This window comes from Urocitellus parryii, chromosome 5 (assembly GCF_045843805.1).
Source record: "Urocitellus parryii isolate mUroPar1 chromosome 5, mUroPar1.hap1, whole genome shotgun sequence".
In the NCBI taxonomy this organism is placed as follows: Eukaryota; Metazoa; Chordata; class Mammalia; order Rodentia; family Sciuridae; genus Urocitellus; species Urocitellus parryii.
The window spans coordinates 12,163,624-12,181,006 of NC_135535.1; the positions used below are offsets into that span (position 1 = coordinate 12,163,624).

The window sequence follows — 17,383 nt, forward strand, 5'->3', positions numbered from 1 at the left end:
CGCAGGTCAGACAAGCACTGAGCGCTCTGTCCCCTCACAGATTCTGCTGACTCCTGGGCCTTGGAGGTCCCCAGCCTTCTTGGTGCTCCTATGAACTGACTTCCACAGGGAGGGGGCCTCTCCCCAGACCCAGCCCTCTGTCCAGTGGCACACTGGCTCATGTCATGCAGCAGTGACCCTCAATGCTCCCACCCGCCTGGGCCCCCGAGACCCATCTCATCTCAAAGTCCACATGACCCCGCTAAGACGCCCATCCTGAGCAGTGGCTGAAACCTTCCAGCTCACCCCAGGGCCACCAGGGGGCTGACTGTGGACACGGGGCTGGCGGTTCCATGCAATTCCTCACTTAAGGCTCACATCCAGCCTGTACCAGAAAGGCTACTGTGGCACCTGACAGCGAGGAAACCGAGACAAGAGGGGTTCTTTGGTCCAACAGAAGGGACAGAACTGAGGTCTGAGCTCCCATCTAAGCAGTCCAGAGCCCCTGCTGTCACATTTCCTCTGTGACCTGGAGGTTCCCAGCAAGCTAGGAAGGTCTGGGAAGGAATGTGGGTGGGCAAAGGGGCAAGGGGCACCTGGGCAGGGCCCTGGCTCACCTGCAGCAGCTCCAGGTCTGCAGGCTCCGCCTGGGTGGGCACCAGCTCCGTCAGCATCTCCGACATCACCCTCACGTTCCCACTCACCATCTCCAGCTCGCTGCGCAGCTTCCCGATCTGAAACCCATGGCGGGGAGTGAGGGAGCAGGGTCTGCAGCCCCTGGCGCCCGGGCGTGACACCGAGGAGCGGCCTGCCTGGCTGGCCCCCTCCCCAGGCAGCCTCGCTCCTGGCTCCCGAGACACAGCCCAGCCTCAGGACCTGTGGTGGGCTTGTCCCCCAGCCCCAGGGCCCCGCACAGGGGCATTACCAACCATTGCCATCTCCAAACCCAGGAGCCAGGTCTGGAAGGCAGAAGCGGAAAGGCGCAGGCTGCAGGGAGAGAGGCGCTGTGTGGCAGCAGTGCGCCAGCCTCTCCTGGGCCCAAGGTGGAGCTAACAAGGCCCTGGGGATGGGGGCTCCTCAGGGAGGGGAAGGCTGTAGGCCCTCTCTCTCCAGGGAGAGCTGGGGCTTTGTCTCTCTCTCTCCTAGGAGGATGGGGACTTTGTCCCCCACTCCCTCCTGGGGGACTGGGATTTCTTTCTTGACCTTGGTCTGCTTTAGTGTCCTATGTGCCACTACCTTGAGCTTAAAACTCAGCTTTAGCAGTTGTCTCAATGACCAAAGGGAGCCAAGGGCTTGGGCTTGGGGGACAGCGTGACAGTAGCCTGAGGTGCACAGCGAGGTGTCTTCCGTGGCGGGACCTGGGCATTCTGTGCCCACAGAGGTTTGTGCGCTGATCACCCCCATGAGACCTGCCTGCAGAAGCCCTTCCTCACACATCGGCTCCTGGCTCCGGCAGCCACAGGACTACACTGTGAGAAATGCTGATGGACTCTGAATAGTGTGACCACGTCACAGTTGTCTTCAGGATATGAATGCCACCGGGGAAATTCACGACTGTGATGGCCCGCCATTCATGGGCTGCTTCACAGGAGCTAGCACACGGGTGGCTGGCTTAACCTTGGCCACAGGTAGATGGCCTCCCACGTCCCAGCTCTCACAGACCAGGGACGGTCGGAGCCCCCGCTCTGTTCACCACACCTGAAACCTTGGAACCAGCGCTGTGGTGCGAGAGCGGGGAACGCCACACATCCAAACCACAGGGTCCTGACCGAAGGAGCCTGGGGGTCGCCCACCACACTCCTGACACCATCACAGGTTCCAGGGGACAAAAGCAGACTGTGAAGCTAACCGAGAACCTCTCAGCGCTGCTTTGCGAGGACCCTCTGGTACTTGGAGGTCACCAGTCTTGACCTATGAGCTGCTAGACTGCAGGCCCGCTGCTCGAGGTCATAGCCAGGCGGATGATTTTTGTTTAGAGGTGGTTTTACATTTTTTATATGCCTTGAATTATTTTGTCCAGTTGGCAAAACTTTTCTGGAGGTGTCTATGACGCTGGGGGGATTTCACACTGGCCAGGAGATAACAAGGCGCAGGTTTCATCAGCTACTCTGGAAAGAGCCCTGCGCAGGCTCCAGCCACCCAGAGCCCACCTGAAACGAGCAGCTCACACCAGCCCTGGCCTCGGCCAGCAGGGCTCCTGCTAATGGCTGAGAGGTCCCCAAAGCTGGCCAAGAACCTGGTAAAACTGCCCTGGACTCTCCTGCTCCACCTCAGAGCTTCTGCAGGAGGCTCGTGGAAGCAGGAGGGCGCCGCCGCGCACGGGCCACGTTGAGTTTCTGTGTTGCCCTTTCGGTCACAGCCTCCGTCAGGATGAGACCTTAACGGAGCACAGCACCACACAGATAAAAGGGGAGCCCGAGGCTGGGGGGCTAGGTACTTCTCTGGTGCTGCCTGGACAGGCAAAATGGTTTGGAAAATGTCAGGTCTCAGACAGACCTGAGCTGCCTCCCATGAGCTGTGTGCCTCTGGGTGAGTGAGTTCACTCTCTGAACCTTGCTCTAAAGCGGGAACAGTAGCACCACAGATACTGACGGGGGCTCCACCCCCACACCTGCCTGGACCCGAGGGCTGCCGGGGGCTTGTCTGCCTACCTGCTCCGGGGTTGGTGTGATGGGCGCATCGCTGGGCAGTAAGGCTGGGGTGGGCACAGGGGTGCTGTGCTGGCTCAGGTCCCCTCGCTGACTGCTGTCAGAGCCCAGGGAATTCTGTCCTGATGATGTCTCTGAATTGAACACGGTCTAGGGGCAAAAGACAGTTGAGCAGGGCCTCCCGGGAAGGCCAGGCCACAGCAGGACCTGGGGGTGAGCCTGCCCTGCCCAGAATTTCAAAGTGGGGATCCTCCTCACCCTCTGGGGCGTGTGGATGGGTGACAGCATGTCCAGGTCGGTCATGGGGAACTCCAGGCCCTTTCTCCGCAGGTCCTCATAGACGGCGACGACACCTGTCAAATCCGGGGAGCTGCGGAACGCGTCAGCCCAGGACTGAGAGGCGACAAGGGGACATGGCCAGTGACCACTGCTCACCTTCTTCCCTGTGAGCCCACCGCCCTGGCGCCCTGGAGGGAACAGAGGCCCTTTCCCTGACTTGCCAGTCCTCTCATTACCACCTGCAGCCATTGAGGGACAGAGTGACCAGGCTCGCCACACCCACATTCCACACCATCTCCTCAAGGCAAGCAGGGCCTGGTACCGCCCCCACCCCCAGCCTGGGGCGAGCGACTCGGGAAGGACCCCCCCCACTGTTCCGGCCCCGCCCCCGGCCCACCCCAGGGCTCACCTGGATGAGGCTCAGCACCTTGTCGTGCACGATGGTGGGCGGGTTGTTCCTGGGCAGGATGGTCCTCACCAGCACACTCTCCACGAAGTCCTGGCTGGCCACCAGCACGTGGAAGCGGTGCCCGCAGTTCTTCACACAGGTTTCCAAGACCTGAGGGCGAGAGGTGCCCAGGTGTGCCCCAGTTAGAGGCAGGGAAGTGCCCAGCCTCCCTCCAGGCTCCTCCTGTGTCCCAGGTGGGAGGTGGGGCAGAAGAGAGGAGACTTCCTAAGGTGCGCCCCGGGATTGTGTGTGTGGGGGGGGGCACGCCAGGACTCGAGCTGTCTGCTCTGGGCGGGGAAGTGCAGGGGCTGGTGTGCTGGCTGCAGCCCTCCTCCGCGGGTCAGTGTCCCCTGGATCCTGATGCTGGTCCTCAGCTGAACTGACTAGAGGGGAGGTGGCTCTCCAAGGGGAAACCGGAACCCGAGCTGCCACACCTGGGGACACTGGTCCTGAGGACCAGTGCTGGGTTCCCTCCCTCCTCGGTGGGGTTGCCCTTACTTGTCCGCTCAGCCAGACCCTCCTGGGGACAGTGCTGCTGTGGGGGGAGGCTGGGACAGAGCGTGCTCCTTCCTACGCTCAGCCTAATCCCCCTGGAGCCAGGTCACCCACTTGTGCCCGCCCCTTCTGGGGCTTGGACGGGCTCAGGACGGTGGGCAAACCTGTTCTCAGCCCCTGGCACTGCCCTGGCTTCATTTTTTGGGGTGGCAAAGAGCCAGGTGACACCTAATTTCCTGCCACACCCGCTCCCTGGGCCTGGGTTTCCTAAGCCTGTAGGTTCTCGGTGCCAGTGGCTCGAGGGTGAGGTGGCCTCTGTCTGCTCCCACATCACCATCACTTTGCCCTCCAAAGAGGAGCCCAAGGGTGGACCGTCTGCTGGGCCTGAGGGGAAGTGGCCTTTAGCAGACTGTGGTCCTGTCGTGTAGTCGATGGAGGGGAGGACGGATGGACAGACAGACGGGGCACTCACCGTGAGAGCCAGCATCACCTCGTGGAAGTTCTTGTTCCCCACGATTCTCTTCTTCACTGCGCGGAAGGCATCTTTGGGGCTGAGCAGAAGGAAGAAAGAAGGACTCAGGCAGAGGACCCCTTCCTCACGGAGGCTGCGCATCTCAATCCAGGGGGCCCTGGGACGGCCTCGGTGCTCCTCCTCCCTGAGCTGTGTCCAGACGGGCTGCTCAGCAGGGCTCCCGTGCAGGGCCCAGGCCTCCTGCTGGACGCTCCCTCTGGGGAGAGGTGGAGTGCTCGTCCAGAGGCAGAACCACAGGCCTCCCCTGCAGCCTGAGCCTGGTCTGCACCGCGCCCTGCCCTGCAGCGTCTTCCTCACTGAGGCTAATGGCCTGCGGGCAGTGTTCTAATGCCCCGGCATGGCCAGCCCTCTATCTGTCCATTTGGCCTTCAAGTCTGACCAAGCAGGGACCTGCCAGCCAGTGCTGATCCATCTAGGGCGACTCAGGGAGCCTGGAACCCTGGCACAGGTCCTGGGCAGGAAGGAAGGTGTGGGCAAGGCCTCCAGGGCAGACCAGGTGTGGGGCGAGCTGGGCCAGGGCCAGTGGACAGGACAGGGCAGGGAGGGAGGGCCTGGCGCAGAACCTGGCCCAGCAGTTCCATGCAGTGCACCCTGGGTAGCTTCCTGCTCTTCCTGGGCCCTTGTGTGGCCACTGCTATACTCTGGGTGTGGAATGTCCCCCAGAGGCCCATGTATTAAGGCTTGGTCCCGGGGGGTGCTATTGGGAAGCTGCAGAAGCTTTGAGAGGTGGGCTTAGTGGGAGATCTTCAGGTCCCTGGGGTGGGTCCCTGGTCTCCTTCTCACTCTTCTTTTGCTTTTAGGCCATGAGGTGAGCGGTTCTGCTTGGCTCTGGACTCTTGCCACCACGGGCTTGCCTTGCCAAGGCCTAGAGTAACCCCAGAACTGTGAGTTGAAATAAATTTTCTCTTAATAAGCTGATTATCTCGGGTCCTTTGTTATAGCGATGGAAGCTGACTGGCACAGGTGTCGCTCTGGGGGCCACTCCAGGCTCCAGAGGGACTTGTCTCTGCTTCTCACAGCATGGCTGGAGGAAAGGGCAGTTAGCGCATGCTGTGCACCTGGGTGTCCAGCACCCTGCTGGGAGCAGGTGGATGACAAGGAGGGCACAACCCAACGGAGAGACTGTGGCAATGACACTGAGACTGTCGACACGCAGGCCCAGGGAACGGCTGCCTTGGCTCACGGCCGGCCCTGAGCCTGCTGCTGTCCTGGGGTCAGCAGGGAGATGGAGCTTGCTGTCTCCAAGGACATGGCAGTGACCTCCAGCATCACATCCACAGGGCGCCAGCCTTTCCGGAGGCTCCAGAGGCCTTCTGCCTGTCTTCTCTCCTGGTCCTGCCCTCTGCCCACCATCCCCCCCACTTCACTTTGACGAGACAAAGTGAGTATCAAGCCACGGACACAGACACTGGAGGGACCCAGCAGCCTCTGCCTCTCCTGACTGGGCCTCCACTCTGGGCCCTCTCCATGCACAGTGCACCTGGCTGAGAAGCTCTGTGAGCTGGCTGAGGGGTCACTAGATCACCCCAGTAAAAACCAGAGAGGGACATGCCGACTCACTGAACACAGGACACACCTGGCTGCCTTCCTGCGGCCACCACACCCCTCCCCGCCTGTCCCTGCAGGGCTTTCCTGAGGACAGTGACCCCTTCCTGCTCCCCTCAGGGACTTGGGCTACCGTTGGAAGGATCTAGAAGAGCTTTGCCACGGAGGACAAAGACCTGGAGAGTGACGGGGCTTGTCCAAGGTTGCGTCACACAGCTGGCTGGCAAACACTAGTCAGAGGAGAGACGCTGAGTCCCTGATGCCTCACATCACGTCCCCTGGCAGGGCTCCACAGCACGGGAACACCACGCCCGCTCCCGACCTGCCCTGCTGTGTCCAGATCTCAGGGAAGTGAACGTGTGGCCCGCGTGTGCTCTTGCTCAGAGGGAGCCCGCTGTCCCTGACGCATAGTCCACCCCTCAGGATGCAGAAGGGCTTCAGGCCACTTCCTCCTCGCCCTGGGAGCCTCCAGCTGGCCTCGTCCAGGGAGCTGCTGCGGCGTGGAGAGGTGGTGTGGGTGGCAGCATGCAGGGACCTGCTGTGACATGGGGCTTTGAACCTTTTTATGCCTCTCAGCCCCCAATAAAGGGACTGGCCTGGATCATGGTCCAAAAATGTTTAAAATGCCACATGGTCACCCAGGTGGGTTCAGAGGACCTGGCAGCCCCTCCCACAACAGGGCCATGAGCTGGGCGGGACTTTGTGGCTGGGATGGTGAGGGGCTGGGCGGGGATGGCAGGGATGCAGGTGTAGGTCCAGCAGGTGTGGACTTCCTGTGGCTGGCCCTCCCGCCTGAGGGTCCTTAGCCCTCCGAGGGTCCTTACCCCTCCTCCGTCTCATTGATGATGTCGCAGATCTCCATGTTGAGGGCCCAGTCCTCGCCCTGCAGGGAGCCGTCTGTAGCCTTCTCTGGGGAGGAAGCAGCCACAGGTCACAGGTGTGCGAGGGCCCGAGTGGGCAAATGGGAAGAATGGGGTGAGGGGAAGGGGGACACGAGGCAGACCCTTCTGGGCCCTTAAGATGGGCCAGCTTGACATACGTTAGCCCAGTTGTCATCTGACTCTTGTGGTGGCCACCTGGGGCTGGGGGCACCCCTGCCCTTCGGCAGAAGAGAGGAAACCGTGGCCCAGAGTCTGCCAAGTGGATGAGCAAGGCCAGGAATCTAGGGGGCCTGGTCTCTGACTGCTTGTCTTTGACATGGTGACAGGGCCAGTATTCCTCTGATTTTGTAGAGTCCCCTCTTGACTGTTTGTCGTTGGAGTTGGGAACCATTCTTGAGGTTCAAAATGTAGAAATTTCCAGATCAGCATATAATGGAGGGTAGATCTCTGTGTCCCTGCCCCAGCCCCCCACTTCCTAGAGGGACTCACTGTGACCAGCTTCCTCTGCAATCTCCCAGGGACCTTCTTTATATAGGAATCGAGGACGGCACTACCAACAGGTGACCCGTCCTGTCCCCTTTCAAGCCACAGTTTCTGCCTACTGATCAGGCCAATGAAGAATTGCACTGGGACACAGCGGTGGCAAGATGCACAGAGACACTGCCCTGTGGGCCCAAGACTGGCCCAAGAACGTTCTCAACCAGTCTGTCGAGGACCAGGAGGGCACCTTGGAGGGCAGGCTCATCTTTCAGGACATGCCCATGCCGGGCTGGGGACACTCCTGCTCTCAAACTGGGCCTTCCCCGACTCTGGTTTTGAAACCGACCTGATCTCAGTGTCACCCTTGGGTCCTGCAGCCAGACACATGGCTAGTGGCCCAGAACATGGTCAAGTGGCAGAGGCGGAAGAGCGTTAGCGCTCCCCTGGACTGTGGCCAGGGGCAGGGATGATGAGGGGCTCCTTTTTTTTTAATATTTATTTTTTAGGTGTGGATGGACACAACACAATGCCTTTATTTTTTTATGTGGTGCTGAGGATCGAACCCGGGTCCCGCCTGTGCTAGGCGAGCGCTCTTCAATCCCAGCCCTGAAGGGCTCCTTTGAGAGGGCTGACAGACGGACTTGTGCCTCCCACAACTGTTTACTGGGGGTGGCTTTTATGTGCCGCACTGGCCACCTTGAGGACTCACACACTGACAGCCACACGGAGGACCCAAAGGTGCTGAGTGAGTGTCCCTTTGAGCAGAGGGTCCCACCTGCTGCAGGAGGGGCAGTGGACATTCACACACGACACTATCACGTCCCAAACCATGATGCTGTGTCCCCAGGAGAGGAGAGTGGCCATTATGTTCAGGGCGTGCTGGGGGGTTGGTTGGTTTGGATGTGAGGTGACCCCCAGAAGCTCACGTGTGAGACAACGCAAGAAGGTTCAGAGGACCAATGATGGCGTGGTGACAGCCTTAACCCAGTCAGTGCCTTCATCCCCTGATAGGAATGGCTGAGTGGCAACTGAGGCTGGTGGGGTGTGGCTGGAGGAGGAGGGCACTGGCAGCTGGCTTTGGGGAAGATACTTTGATTCTGGTGAGTGGAGACCCCTCTCTCTGACCATCACGTGAGCTGCTTCCCTCTGCACTCTCTTCCACCATCACGTTCAGCCTCACCTCAGACCCAGAGGAGTGAGCCTGCTCTCTGTGGACTGAGACCCCTGAAACCATGAGCCACCATTAACTTCTCCTTTAAAGTTGTTCTGGTCTTGGGGCTGGGGTGTGGCTCAGCGGCCGAGTGCTTGATTAGCACGTGCGAGGCCCTGGGTTCAAACCACGCATAAATAAAGATATTGTGTCCATCTACAACTAAAAAATAATGTTTTTTAAAAAATTGCTCTCTTTGTTTGTTTTTGTTGTTGTTGTTTTGTTTTGTTTGACTTTGTTCATATATCTGTTTGGAATATCACTGAATACATAATAGATTCCCAATAAATATGTATTGAGTCAATAAATACATTTTTTTAATTAAAAAACTTAAAAAAAATTGCTCTGGTTGGGTCTTTTAATCACAGCAGTGAAAAAGCTGACTCAAACAGGGGCTTTAACAGGCTCCGACTGGGGGACCACTAGAGGCCGGCAGGGAGCCAGGGTCAAGGGAGGGCTTGTGTCCCACAGGCCACGCCCAGCGGCCCTCTAGTCCCATGGATCAGAAATCGTGGAGTCACCCCTAACTCCAGGCGTACGTAGCCTGGCCAAGGCCAGCTCCCCGTCTCCTTCCGTCACAGCCGTTCCCTTCCTGCTGTCCCCAAGCCGCCCACCTGTGGACAGCTGCCTCCGCCTCTCCCTGCTTCCGGTGGGCTCCAGCCCACCCATTCTCCAGGCTGCCCGAGGGAGCATCCTGGAACTCCCAGGCGCCCACACTTCCCCGGCCCCCACCTTCCACGGCTCCCTGGTCAGTGTGACCTCCAGGCCCTTCCACGGTGATGGTTTGACCTCCACAGTGACCTGCAGCATCACCAGCCGCCCTCGTCTCACCAACCAGGAAACTGGGCGTTCGAGGGTCAGCAGCCTGGAGGCGGGTGGTGGCCTCCAGCGTGGGCTGAGGGCGCCTCACACTGCGACGCTGGCCTGTCTCTCGCCGGGGGCTGGGAGCTCTGCACGGCCAGCGCTCTGCCCTTCCCTAACCTTTGCTTCCAGTGCCCCCAGCTGAAGCCTCCCGAGACCCCCCAGCACACCCTGAAAATGATGACCTCCCTCTTCTTCTGGGGACAGAGCACTGAGGTTTTGGAAGTGTTGGAGTCATTTTGGAAGGACGGCGACTGTGAAGGGGAAGTGGACATTCCCAGATGAGGGGAACCCCACACAGGAGGCAGCGGGGTGCAGGGGTCCCGGAGCACGAGTCTGGCGCTCCTCAGTGGGCAGAGCCACTGAGAAGGTGGAGATTCTGGGACTGGTGTGTGGCTCAGTGGCAGAGCCCTTGCCTAGCACGTGTGAAGCCCTGGGTTCGATTCTCAGCACTGCAGATAGATAGATAGATAGATAGATAGATAGATAGATAGATAGACAGATAGATAAATAAAGTACACTGACAACTGAGAAAAAAGAAGATGGAGATTCTAGCCAGGAGGCTCAGGAGGCCAAGGCAGGAGGACCACGTGAGCCAAGGCAGGAGGACCACGAGTTCAAAGCCAGCCTCAGCGCTTTAGCTGAGCCCTGGGTGCGGACGGCAGGACTGGGCGTGTGGACTGCTTTGGCACCAGCAGGCAGACGTGCCAATCAAGGGCAGAATTCCAACCCACAGGAATCTGAGGCTGTCATGTTTTTGTTTTTAACAGTGACAGTGACCCAGCTATTTTAAGAAGGGGCAATAAAATGAACTGGCTCCTGACCCTGACCTGCTGGCAATGCTTCAAGGACAGATGGGCAGCAGGTGCCCTTGTCTCCCAGCACCTGAGGGAGCCAGACCTGCCAACCCATGCCCCTGGGCGGCTTGCTGCTGCCCCGGCCTGGCACTCCCTGGTTTGGGGTCACAGGGTTTTGGGTCAAGTTAGGGGGGGGCGAGTCCCAGGTTTGAGTGGGTCTGGCAGCCTGTCCTCTCTGTGGTGGGCCTGGTGCAGACACGTCCCGCTCAGGGGGCTCCAGGTGATCTTCCTAACTTGAGGGTGACATCCCCTCCCCTCACAACAGTCAGGCCAAGCAGCGGCCCCGACTCTGCACGGGTGGCACCAGGCGGAGCGGCCTGCCTGGAGGGAAAGGGCATCGAGGGGCAGGCGAGGGAGGGCTGGGACAGGCCCAGAGGAGGGAGGAGGCCACCACAGCCATGTGGCACCTGCCTCACTCTGGGCAGCTGCTGGACACCCGGTGCTGGCCTGCTCCTCCTGAGCTGTGCCAGAATCCCAGGAGACATCCTGTGCTGCCCAGAAGGAGGCCGCCTCCGTGGGAGCTACAGGGAGCCACCGGCCACTCGGCCTTCCCTGCCACCTGGCCACTCCAGCAGTCGCCCGGCCTCTCCCTGCAGGGCTGGCTCTGGATCAGGCCCATCACCTGCCCAGGTGGGACCGCCACCTGCAAGCTCTTTTTCTCGAACATCATCTAACCAGAGCTCCTCTGTTTAAACCCCGTCTACGACCCCCAGCTGCCCAAGGGTCACAGACCTGACCTCTTCAGGGACCACGCTCCCCACCTCCTGGGGCCTGTTCTTCCTCGCCTCTATCCGGACAGCCACCCCTTATGCAGGTGCCAACAGTGCGTTCCCTCCCTCCCTCCCTCCCTCTCTCTCTCTCTTACACACACACACACACACACACACACACACACACACACACACGGGCGCTCAGCACACCCACAGACACAGATGCCAAGCTGAGGGCTCGGGGGCTGGTAACTTGCCCACGGCCACAGTTTGTGAGCTGCACAGAGTCTCCCCAAGGGATCCCCCAGGTTCATGTCACGGGTCTCTAGATCTGTGTCCAGGACCCACGGAGACGTAGGGGAGTAAAACCAAAGTGGCCTCACCCTCAGTGCAGATGCGGTCCCCTGGGAGGTGAAGTCACTGGACAGGGAGGGAGGGCAGGTGCTGAGTCAGTGGGAGGGCCCAGGAGGCCGCAGAGGAAATGAGTGGCCACACCCACCCCAAGGCCTGTGTCAGCTTGTGGGCAGACTGTCACTCCTCATCCTGGCCCTGACAACACTGTGAACAATGACAGAATGACTGGCCCCCGCTGAGCCAGTGTCACCACCCTGCACCCAGCTGCTGGGACAAAGAGGTCTGCTGCTCAGCCGCCCAAGGGCTCCAGGACTCCGCCCGTTCCCCTCCTTGAAGGCCGCCTCCCCCCAACTCTCAGGAGGCGCAGAGGGAGGGTCACCATGTGGGCAGCGCGGGACTGAGCCTCCAGGCTGCCCAGGTGCAGTGTGATGTGAGGGTCACCCCGCCCCACCTCCCTCAGGACCGTCGTCCACTGCATTCTACCCACCAACCTCCAGGCAAGGACAGAGTGGGGATGGGGTGTTTAAGGACATCCCCAAAGCCCCAGGCTTCTTGCTAGAACAGGGCAGAGGCTTTCCTGCTGCTGAAAGTGGCCCTGATCACGACTCCTCCGTGTCCACCGTGGAAGGCCAGCTGTGCTTACTCTGGCATGGACCTGAGTGACAGGGCTTCCCTGAGGTGAGGGGGCGAGGCCCAGGTTTGGGTGGGCCTGGTCCTTCCTCCTGCCTCTTCCCGAGGCTTGGCTTCCCGCCATGCCCGGCCTGCTCAGCCTCCCTCAGGCTCCTGTGCCCTCAACCTGCCCTGTCCTAGGAATGTGCCCCCACTTCCCACGCCCCCCTCAGGCTCCTAGCCCAGCCCGAGGTGGGATCTCCAGCTCTTCGTTCTTGGTGGCCTACAGTATGCTGCTCAGGCATAGCTGGCAGCCACTTGGTGGACTCCTGGAAAGACTCTCTGTCAAGGCCGCGGGTTCCTCCCAAGATGCCCAGTTCTCCTCTGGAGGGCCCTGGCCCAAGGTAACCCTGTAAACCTGGAGCACCTGTGTCCCGAGCGGCTGAGCGGGCTGAGGGATTCGCAGCACGATGCCCCTTTTGAACATTTATTTATTTTTATTGTTATTTATTTAGTTGTCAATGGACCTTTATTTTGGTTGGTTATATATGAGGTGCTGAGAATCGAACCCAGTGCCTCACACACGCTGGGCAAGTGCTCTCCCACTGAGCCTGAGCCCCAGCCCCGCCAGAATATTTATTTAGATGAAGTTCTTGCACCTTTTGACACTCATCAATTCCTTGGTAGCTGGTGGGTGGGAATTCTAGTCTTTCTTTCAAGTGGAATGTTTTTTAAAGTTCCATGTCCCTCTTCCATCTGTCCTCCAAATTAATACCATCAGAACCAGGGCCACTCCACTCTGGAGGTGGCCTTCCGACTGACTCCCTGGACACAGACTAGCTGCACTGGCCACCAGGAAGCACAGTCAGGAAAGGCAGCTTGGGAACCTGCACCCTGCCCTCACCTGCGCGTGCTGGATGCTGGACTCACTCTTATTAGCTCCCCCGCAAGGACCGACCGCAATGGCCTCACTGCGTTTAAAGACATGCTCACTGGCTCATGGTATTTTGCTTTTCTAGTCTCCCTTGCAGCTACTGATAGCCCCCAGATACAGGTGGTACCCCTCAGGGGCTCCTGGGCTCTCCTAGTAATAGACACAGGAAGCTGGTGCCCTTGGTTAAGCTTCTGGTTGCCAGGGTGGATCCAATGTAAGGGGACAGGACCCAGGAGGAGCTGTTACCGATCAGACTCATTCTGGATGGACACGTGTTTACACCAAGGGAAGCCCCAGAGGCCCTTTGTTCCTAAGGGCAACAGTGAGGAGGAAGAGTTAGAAGCACGTGGTATGGACCCAGACAAATCCCACTTCAAACCTGGCTTGAGCACCTACTAGCTGAGTGGCCCTTGGTGAATTTCTCAGCCTCTCTGTGTCTTAGTCTTTCCGCAGAAAACCGAGCACTTGCCTTCAGAGCATTTGAGGTGAGAGGGTGCATTTTAAGCACATTTTGTCCACTGAGCACAAAGCACACGCCAAAATGAATGTGATCTGCTACAAAAATATTGTCCACAAATGATCTTTTGAAAGTTTCAAGTACTCCCATAAAAAAGACTTTATATATTCAGAGCTAGTGGTAGAGTGCTTGCCTAGCATGTACAAGGCCCTGGGTTCAAACCCCACCACTAAAAAGGAAATAAATGAAAAGAAAAATTAATTTAAAATTAAAGAAAGAAGTTACCTATATGCAGGGGCCAACTTCTTTTTTCAGCCTGCATCTTGTCTTGAAGGCTATTTCTACAATGGAGAGTTCTTTCCAGACCTAGCCTGGAAAGTTCCACCAGCTTCCTAAGTTGTTGAGCCGACCTTCCTCAAACTCTGGCGCCTCTCCCTGTCATTTTTTAACCACAGGCCACTAGAGAACCCTAAAATACCTTGCAGAGGGTATTACTTTTGCAATCCACAATTTTCAACTTGGTTTAACTAACTATAGGACCCAACTGAAAAAAATGTCAGTTAGACAAAGGAGTTTTTTAAAACCACTCACATAAGAGGGAGAAGGCTGTGCAGGCCAGGGCGTGATGGCCGCTCCCCTCTCCCAGGGCAAGAGGCTGGAGGGTGGACAAGGGGCTTGCACTGGGGTCCTACACACACACACACACACACACACACTCTCTCTCTCTCTCTCTCTCTCTCTCTCTCTCTCTCGGGGGATGTTGATTGATTGAGGGAATTGGCTCATGTGATTGTGGAGACTTGGCAGATCCAAACTTTGCAAGCAATATAGGCTGGAGGGCTGGAGGCCAGGGCCAGGTGCAGTTCAAATGCAAGGGCAGTCTGCCTGCAGAATCCCCTCTTGTTCTGGGAATCAGTCTTTTTCTATTAAGTCCTTCAAGTGATTGGACAAGGCTCACCCACATTATGGAGGTCAATCTGCTTCAAAGTCTACTGATTTCAATGTTAATCTCATCTAAAATATCTTTCCAGAAGCATGTGGGATGTTTCACTAAATATTTGAGTACCATGGCCCAGGCAAGTTGATGTGTAAAGTTAGCCACCACAGTGGCTGTACTGTACCCAAACAAATTCAAGTTCAACAGTGGATACCACTGTCTTCCCTCAATTCTCAGTCCCTGTGGCCTGGCTGGTCCTCTCCGGTCCCTGCTACCCCTCAGGAGCTCCCCTCTGCACTTTTTGGGTGCTCTACTGGTTGCCAAGTTTCCTGTGTCCTTTCCCTATGAGGTTCTGTCACCTGCCTCAGGTACACAGATGGGAAGGGGAGGGACCGGCACCTGAACCCAGCTCCTCTGAGGTAGAGGCTAAGCTTGGAGCCAAGTACAGCTGCTAAGACCAAGGCACCAAAATGTGTCACTCTGAAACCCAGTAGGCCAGTTCCCGGGCAGACATCAAGACACTTATAGACGGACATTAACTTTAATGTGGGATAGGAAAAAACCAGGAACTAGCTCATCAAAGCCATGACTGCGGGGATATAATTACACTGGACAGATCAAACTAAAATAGGCAAGGAAATTAAAGCAAAGATGGACCCAAATAAAGGTGGCATGCGGGTCCACGGATCACGAGTGGGACTAAAGCTGGGTGAGCACTGGCCAGCGAGGAGGGGGAGCTAACCTGCCCGAATCCCGCTTCTCACAGGGGGATGGCCCGAGCTATGAGAAGACACTGAGGTGTTTGTTTTCGCTTTTTCTAAAACCAGAAGAGTGGAAATCCTTTCCGGGACTTTACTCTTATTTCTCTGAGCTCAGTGAGGGAATAAAACCTATTTACCAGTTCCATCCAGAGTCAGGCAGAGAGGCCTTAATTCCCAAGTGAGACTCCACCCCACAGGCTGAAACCCGACCTGTGGTGAGGGAGGCTGCCTCCAGCCTGGGGCTCAATCCTCAGGGACACAAAGACCCAGAAAGAGACCAACACAGGGCTGCACTGGAGTCAGGGCCCTGGGCTGGCACCTTAGCTCTGACACTAACTCTGTGCCCAGGAATTGACAACAGTGAGCATCACCAGGGTACGACTGTGCGCAGGCCCCAGGCCAAGGGCTCCACAAGGCCGCACATAGCAATGCCCTCTGGCAGGTGCCATTATTAGTCTCGTTTTACAGATGAGAAACTGAAGAACAGTTTAGACAAGTAACACGCCCCATTTAACAGAGCTAGTGAGGGTCCCTGGGTCAAGTTCACCCTGGGCCTTACTACTCTGCTTTCAGCTGGTGCTAAGCCCTGACCTGGCATTCCATCACCAGCCTCAACATAGAGACCTGGGCTCTAATCTGGCTCCTGCATTTATGGGTCGGAAAACAGAAGCTTTAAGATGAGAGGACATCCCAGGGACCCTGTGGATAAGGGTGCAGATTCTGACTCGGAGGGCCGAGGGCCTTGGCACTCCCAGCCTGGGTGCTCTGGGACCCCATTTTGAGGAGCACTGCCTTCCACTGTGCTGCCTCGGCCAGCTGCTCTGATCAGAGAGCTCAGCCACCTTGGAGTCCAAACCCAGTGCCTGTTTGAACGCCCTGAGTTATAGATGGTCTTCATGATTCTAAATGGGTAGGATAAAAAGCCAACGAATATTTCATGACAGGTGAAAATTACACAAACTTAAAATCCCAGTGCCATAAATAAAATGTTATCGGAGCACAGCCAGGCCAGTGATTCACCTGCTGTCTAGGGCTGCTTTTACGCACTCATGGCCACGTGGAGCGGCTGTGACAGAGACCAACCATACAGCTCACGAGGATTTACTATGTAGCCCTTTAGGGAAAAAGTTTGCAGACCTTGGTTGCGTCCACCCTGTGAGCCAGGAGGAGTCCTCTGTGCAGGGCCTTCTTCTCTGGCCCCTGCCTTCACACCTCTGGGATGGGGAGCTCACTACCTTGCTTCACCGTGAGCTGAACTCTGCCTGTGAGGTCTCAATGCCCCCCTGGGCCTGTGCAATCAGGTCTTTTGTCTAAAGAGCCATCAGTTTCCTTCTTCCTCTAGCACTGTCCTTCCTCACCAGGCCTCTGGGAAGGACAGGATAAGTGGTGGTGCCTTCATGTCACAGGTAGGAGATGGCAATGGTCAGGGAATGAGGCATGGGAGGACGAGACCTGGAGCCTGCTCTCCTGTCCTTACAACATGGCTTGAATGCCGCTTGGGCTTCTAGTCCTGCCTCCCCAAAGGGCCCCTGAAGGGGGGTCCCTCATTTCTGATTGCTTTCTGCGGCTCCCCTGGTGAGGACTTCGCAGACCATCGACAGTTCTGACTTTTCACCTCTCCCTCAGCTCCAGGGCTGTCCCAGGCTCTGCATTCTTCTCTCCTCCCGCCCAGCATCCACCACCCAGGCTGCTGGGGTGGTGCCTGGGGACTGCCTGTATTCAGTCTCTGCAGCTGGCTGTCATCAATCTGCTGGGATTTGGACCTAAAGTGCCAGGGGTGAGCTGACAGCCAGAGATGAAAAATGGGATTCTTGGGTTGACTTCTGACATCAGCCTATAAAACATACCAGGAAGACTTACAGTACCTGCGAAGAAGAGGGCTGTGTCTACCTTACTGATTACTAAGGAGCTGGGCTTCTCTTGGCCATAGGCTGCTGCCCTGGGATGTTCTCCTAAGAAGGGCGAGTGCCCTGGAAGAGTGTGCAAACCCATGGACATGTCCTCCTTTGTGGGGGATCCTTGTGTGGACCTGCGGGGCCATGGCGGCGGCAGGCGCAAAAGCAAGGCTGGGGTTGGACTCTGGCCCCAGGAGCTGTGAGACTCTGGCAGGGCTTCCTTGGCTCAGACTTACTTTTGGTGAAATGGGAAGCAGCAGAAGCTCACAGGGTCACCATGAAGATGAATACCAAGGACCCTGGCAGAATGCTCTTTACTCTCAAAATGTCACTTTTCTACTTTCTTCCCTCCTGGTGCCAGCATCATGCTGGGTGCTGGGTGGCTAGATAAGTGGGGGGTGGTTCCTGCTCTCAAGAGGTCCAGCCTAGCTGAGACAGACACAAGAGGACAGCGGTGTCTCCGTGTGATGATGGAGAGCTCATGCTGCGCTGCACAGGCGCTATCTGGGAC

The 17,383-nt window shown here is 57.6% G+C and overlaps 1 protein-coding gene across 2 annotated transcripts in view; it reads right to left on the reverse strand.

Annotated features, from left to right (window-relative positions):
- Nucleotides 1–17,383, reverse strand: part of Tom1 (target of myb1 membrane trafficking protein) — a 32,688-nt gene that overhangs the window by 12,590 nt on the left and 2,715 nt on the right. Inside the window, exons 2-7 of one of the 2 annotated variants that reach the window (XM_026409991.2) lie at nt 6,751–6,835; nt 4,322–4,400; nt 3,316–3,465; nt 2,886–3,020; nt 2,631–2,777; nt 597–713 (exon numbers count right to left, since the gene is read on the reverse strand). In XM_026409991.2, coding sequence (XP_026265776.2) covers nt 597–713; nt 2,631–2,777; nt 2,886–3,020; nt 3,316–3,465; nt 4,322–4,400; nt 6,751–6,835 — 713 coding nt within the window. The remainder of the gene's footprint in view (nt 1–596; nt 714–2,630; nt 2,778–2,885; nt 3,021–3,315; nt 3,466–4,321; nt 4,401–6,750; nt 6,836–17,383) is intronic. The other variant, XM_026409992.2, reaches the window with a different exon arrangement.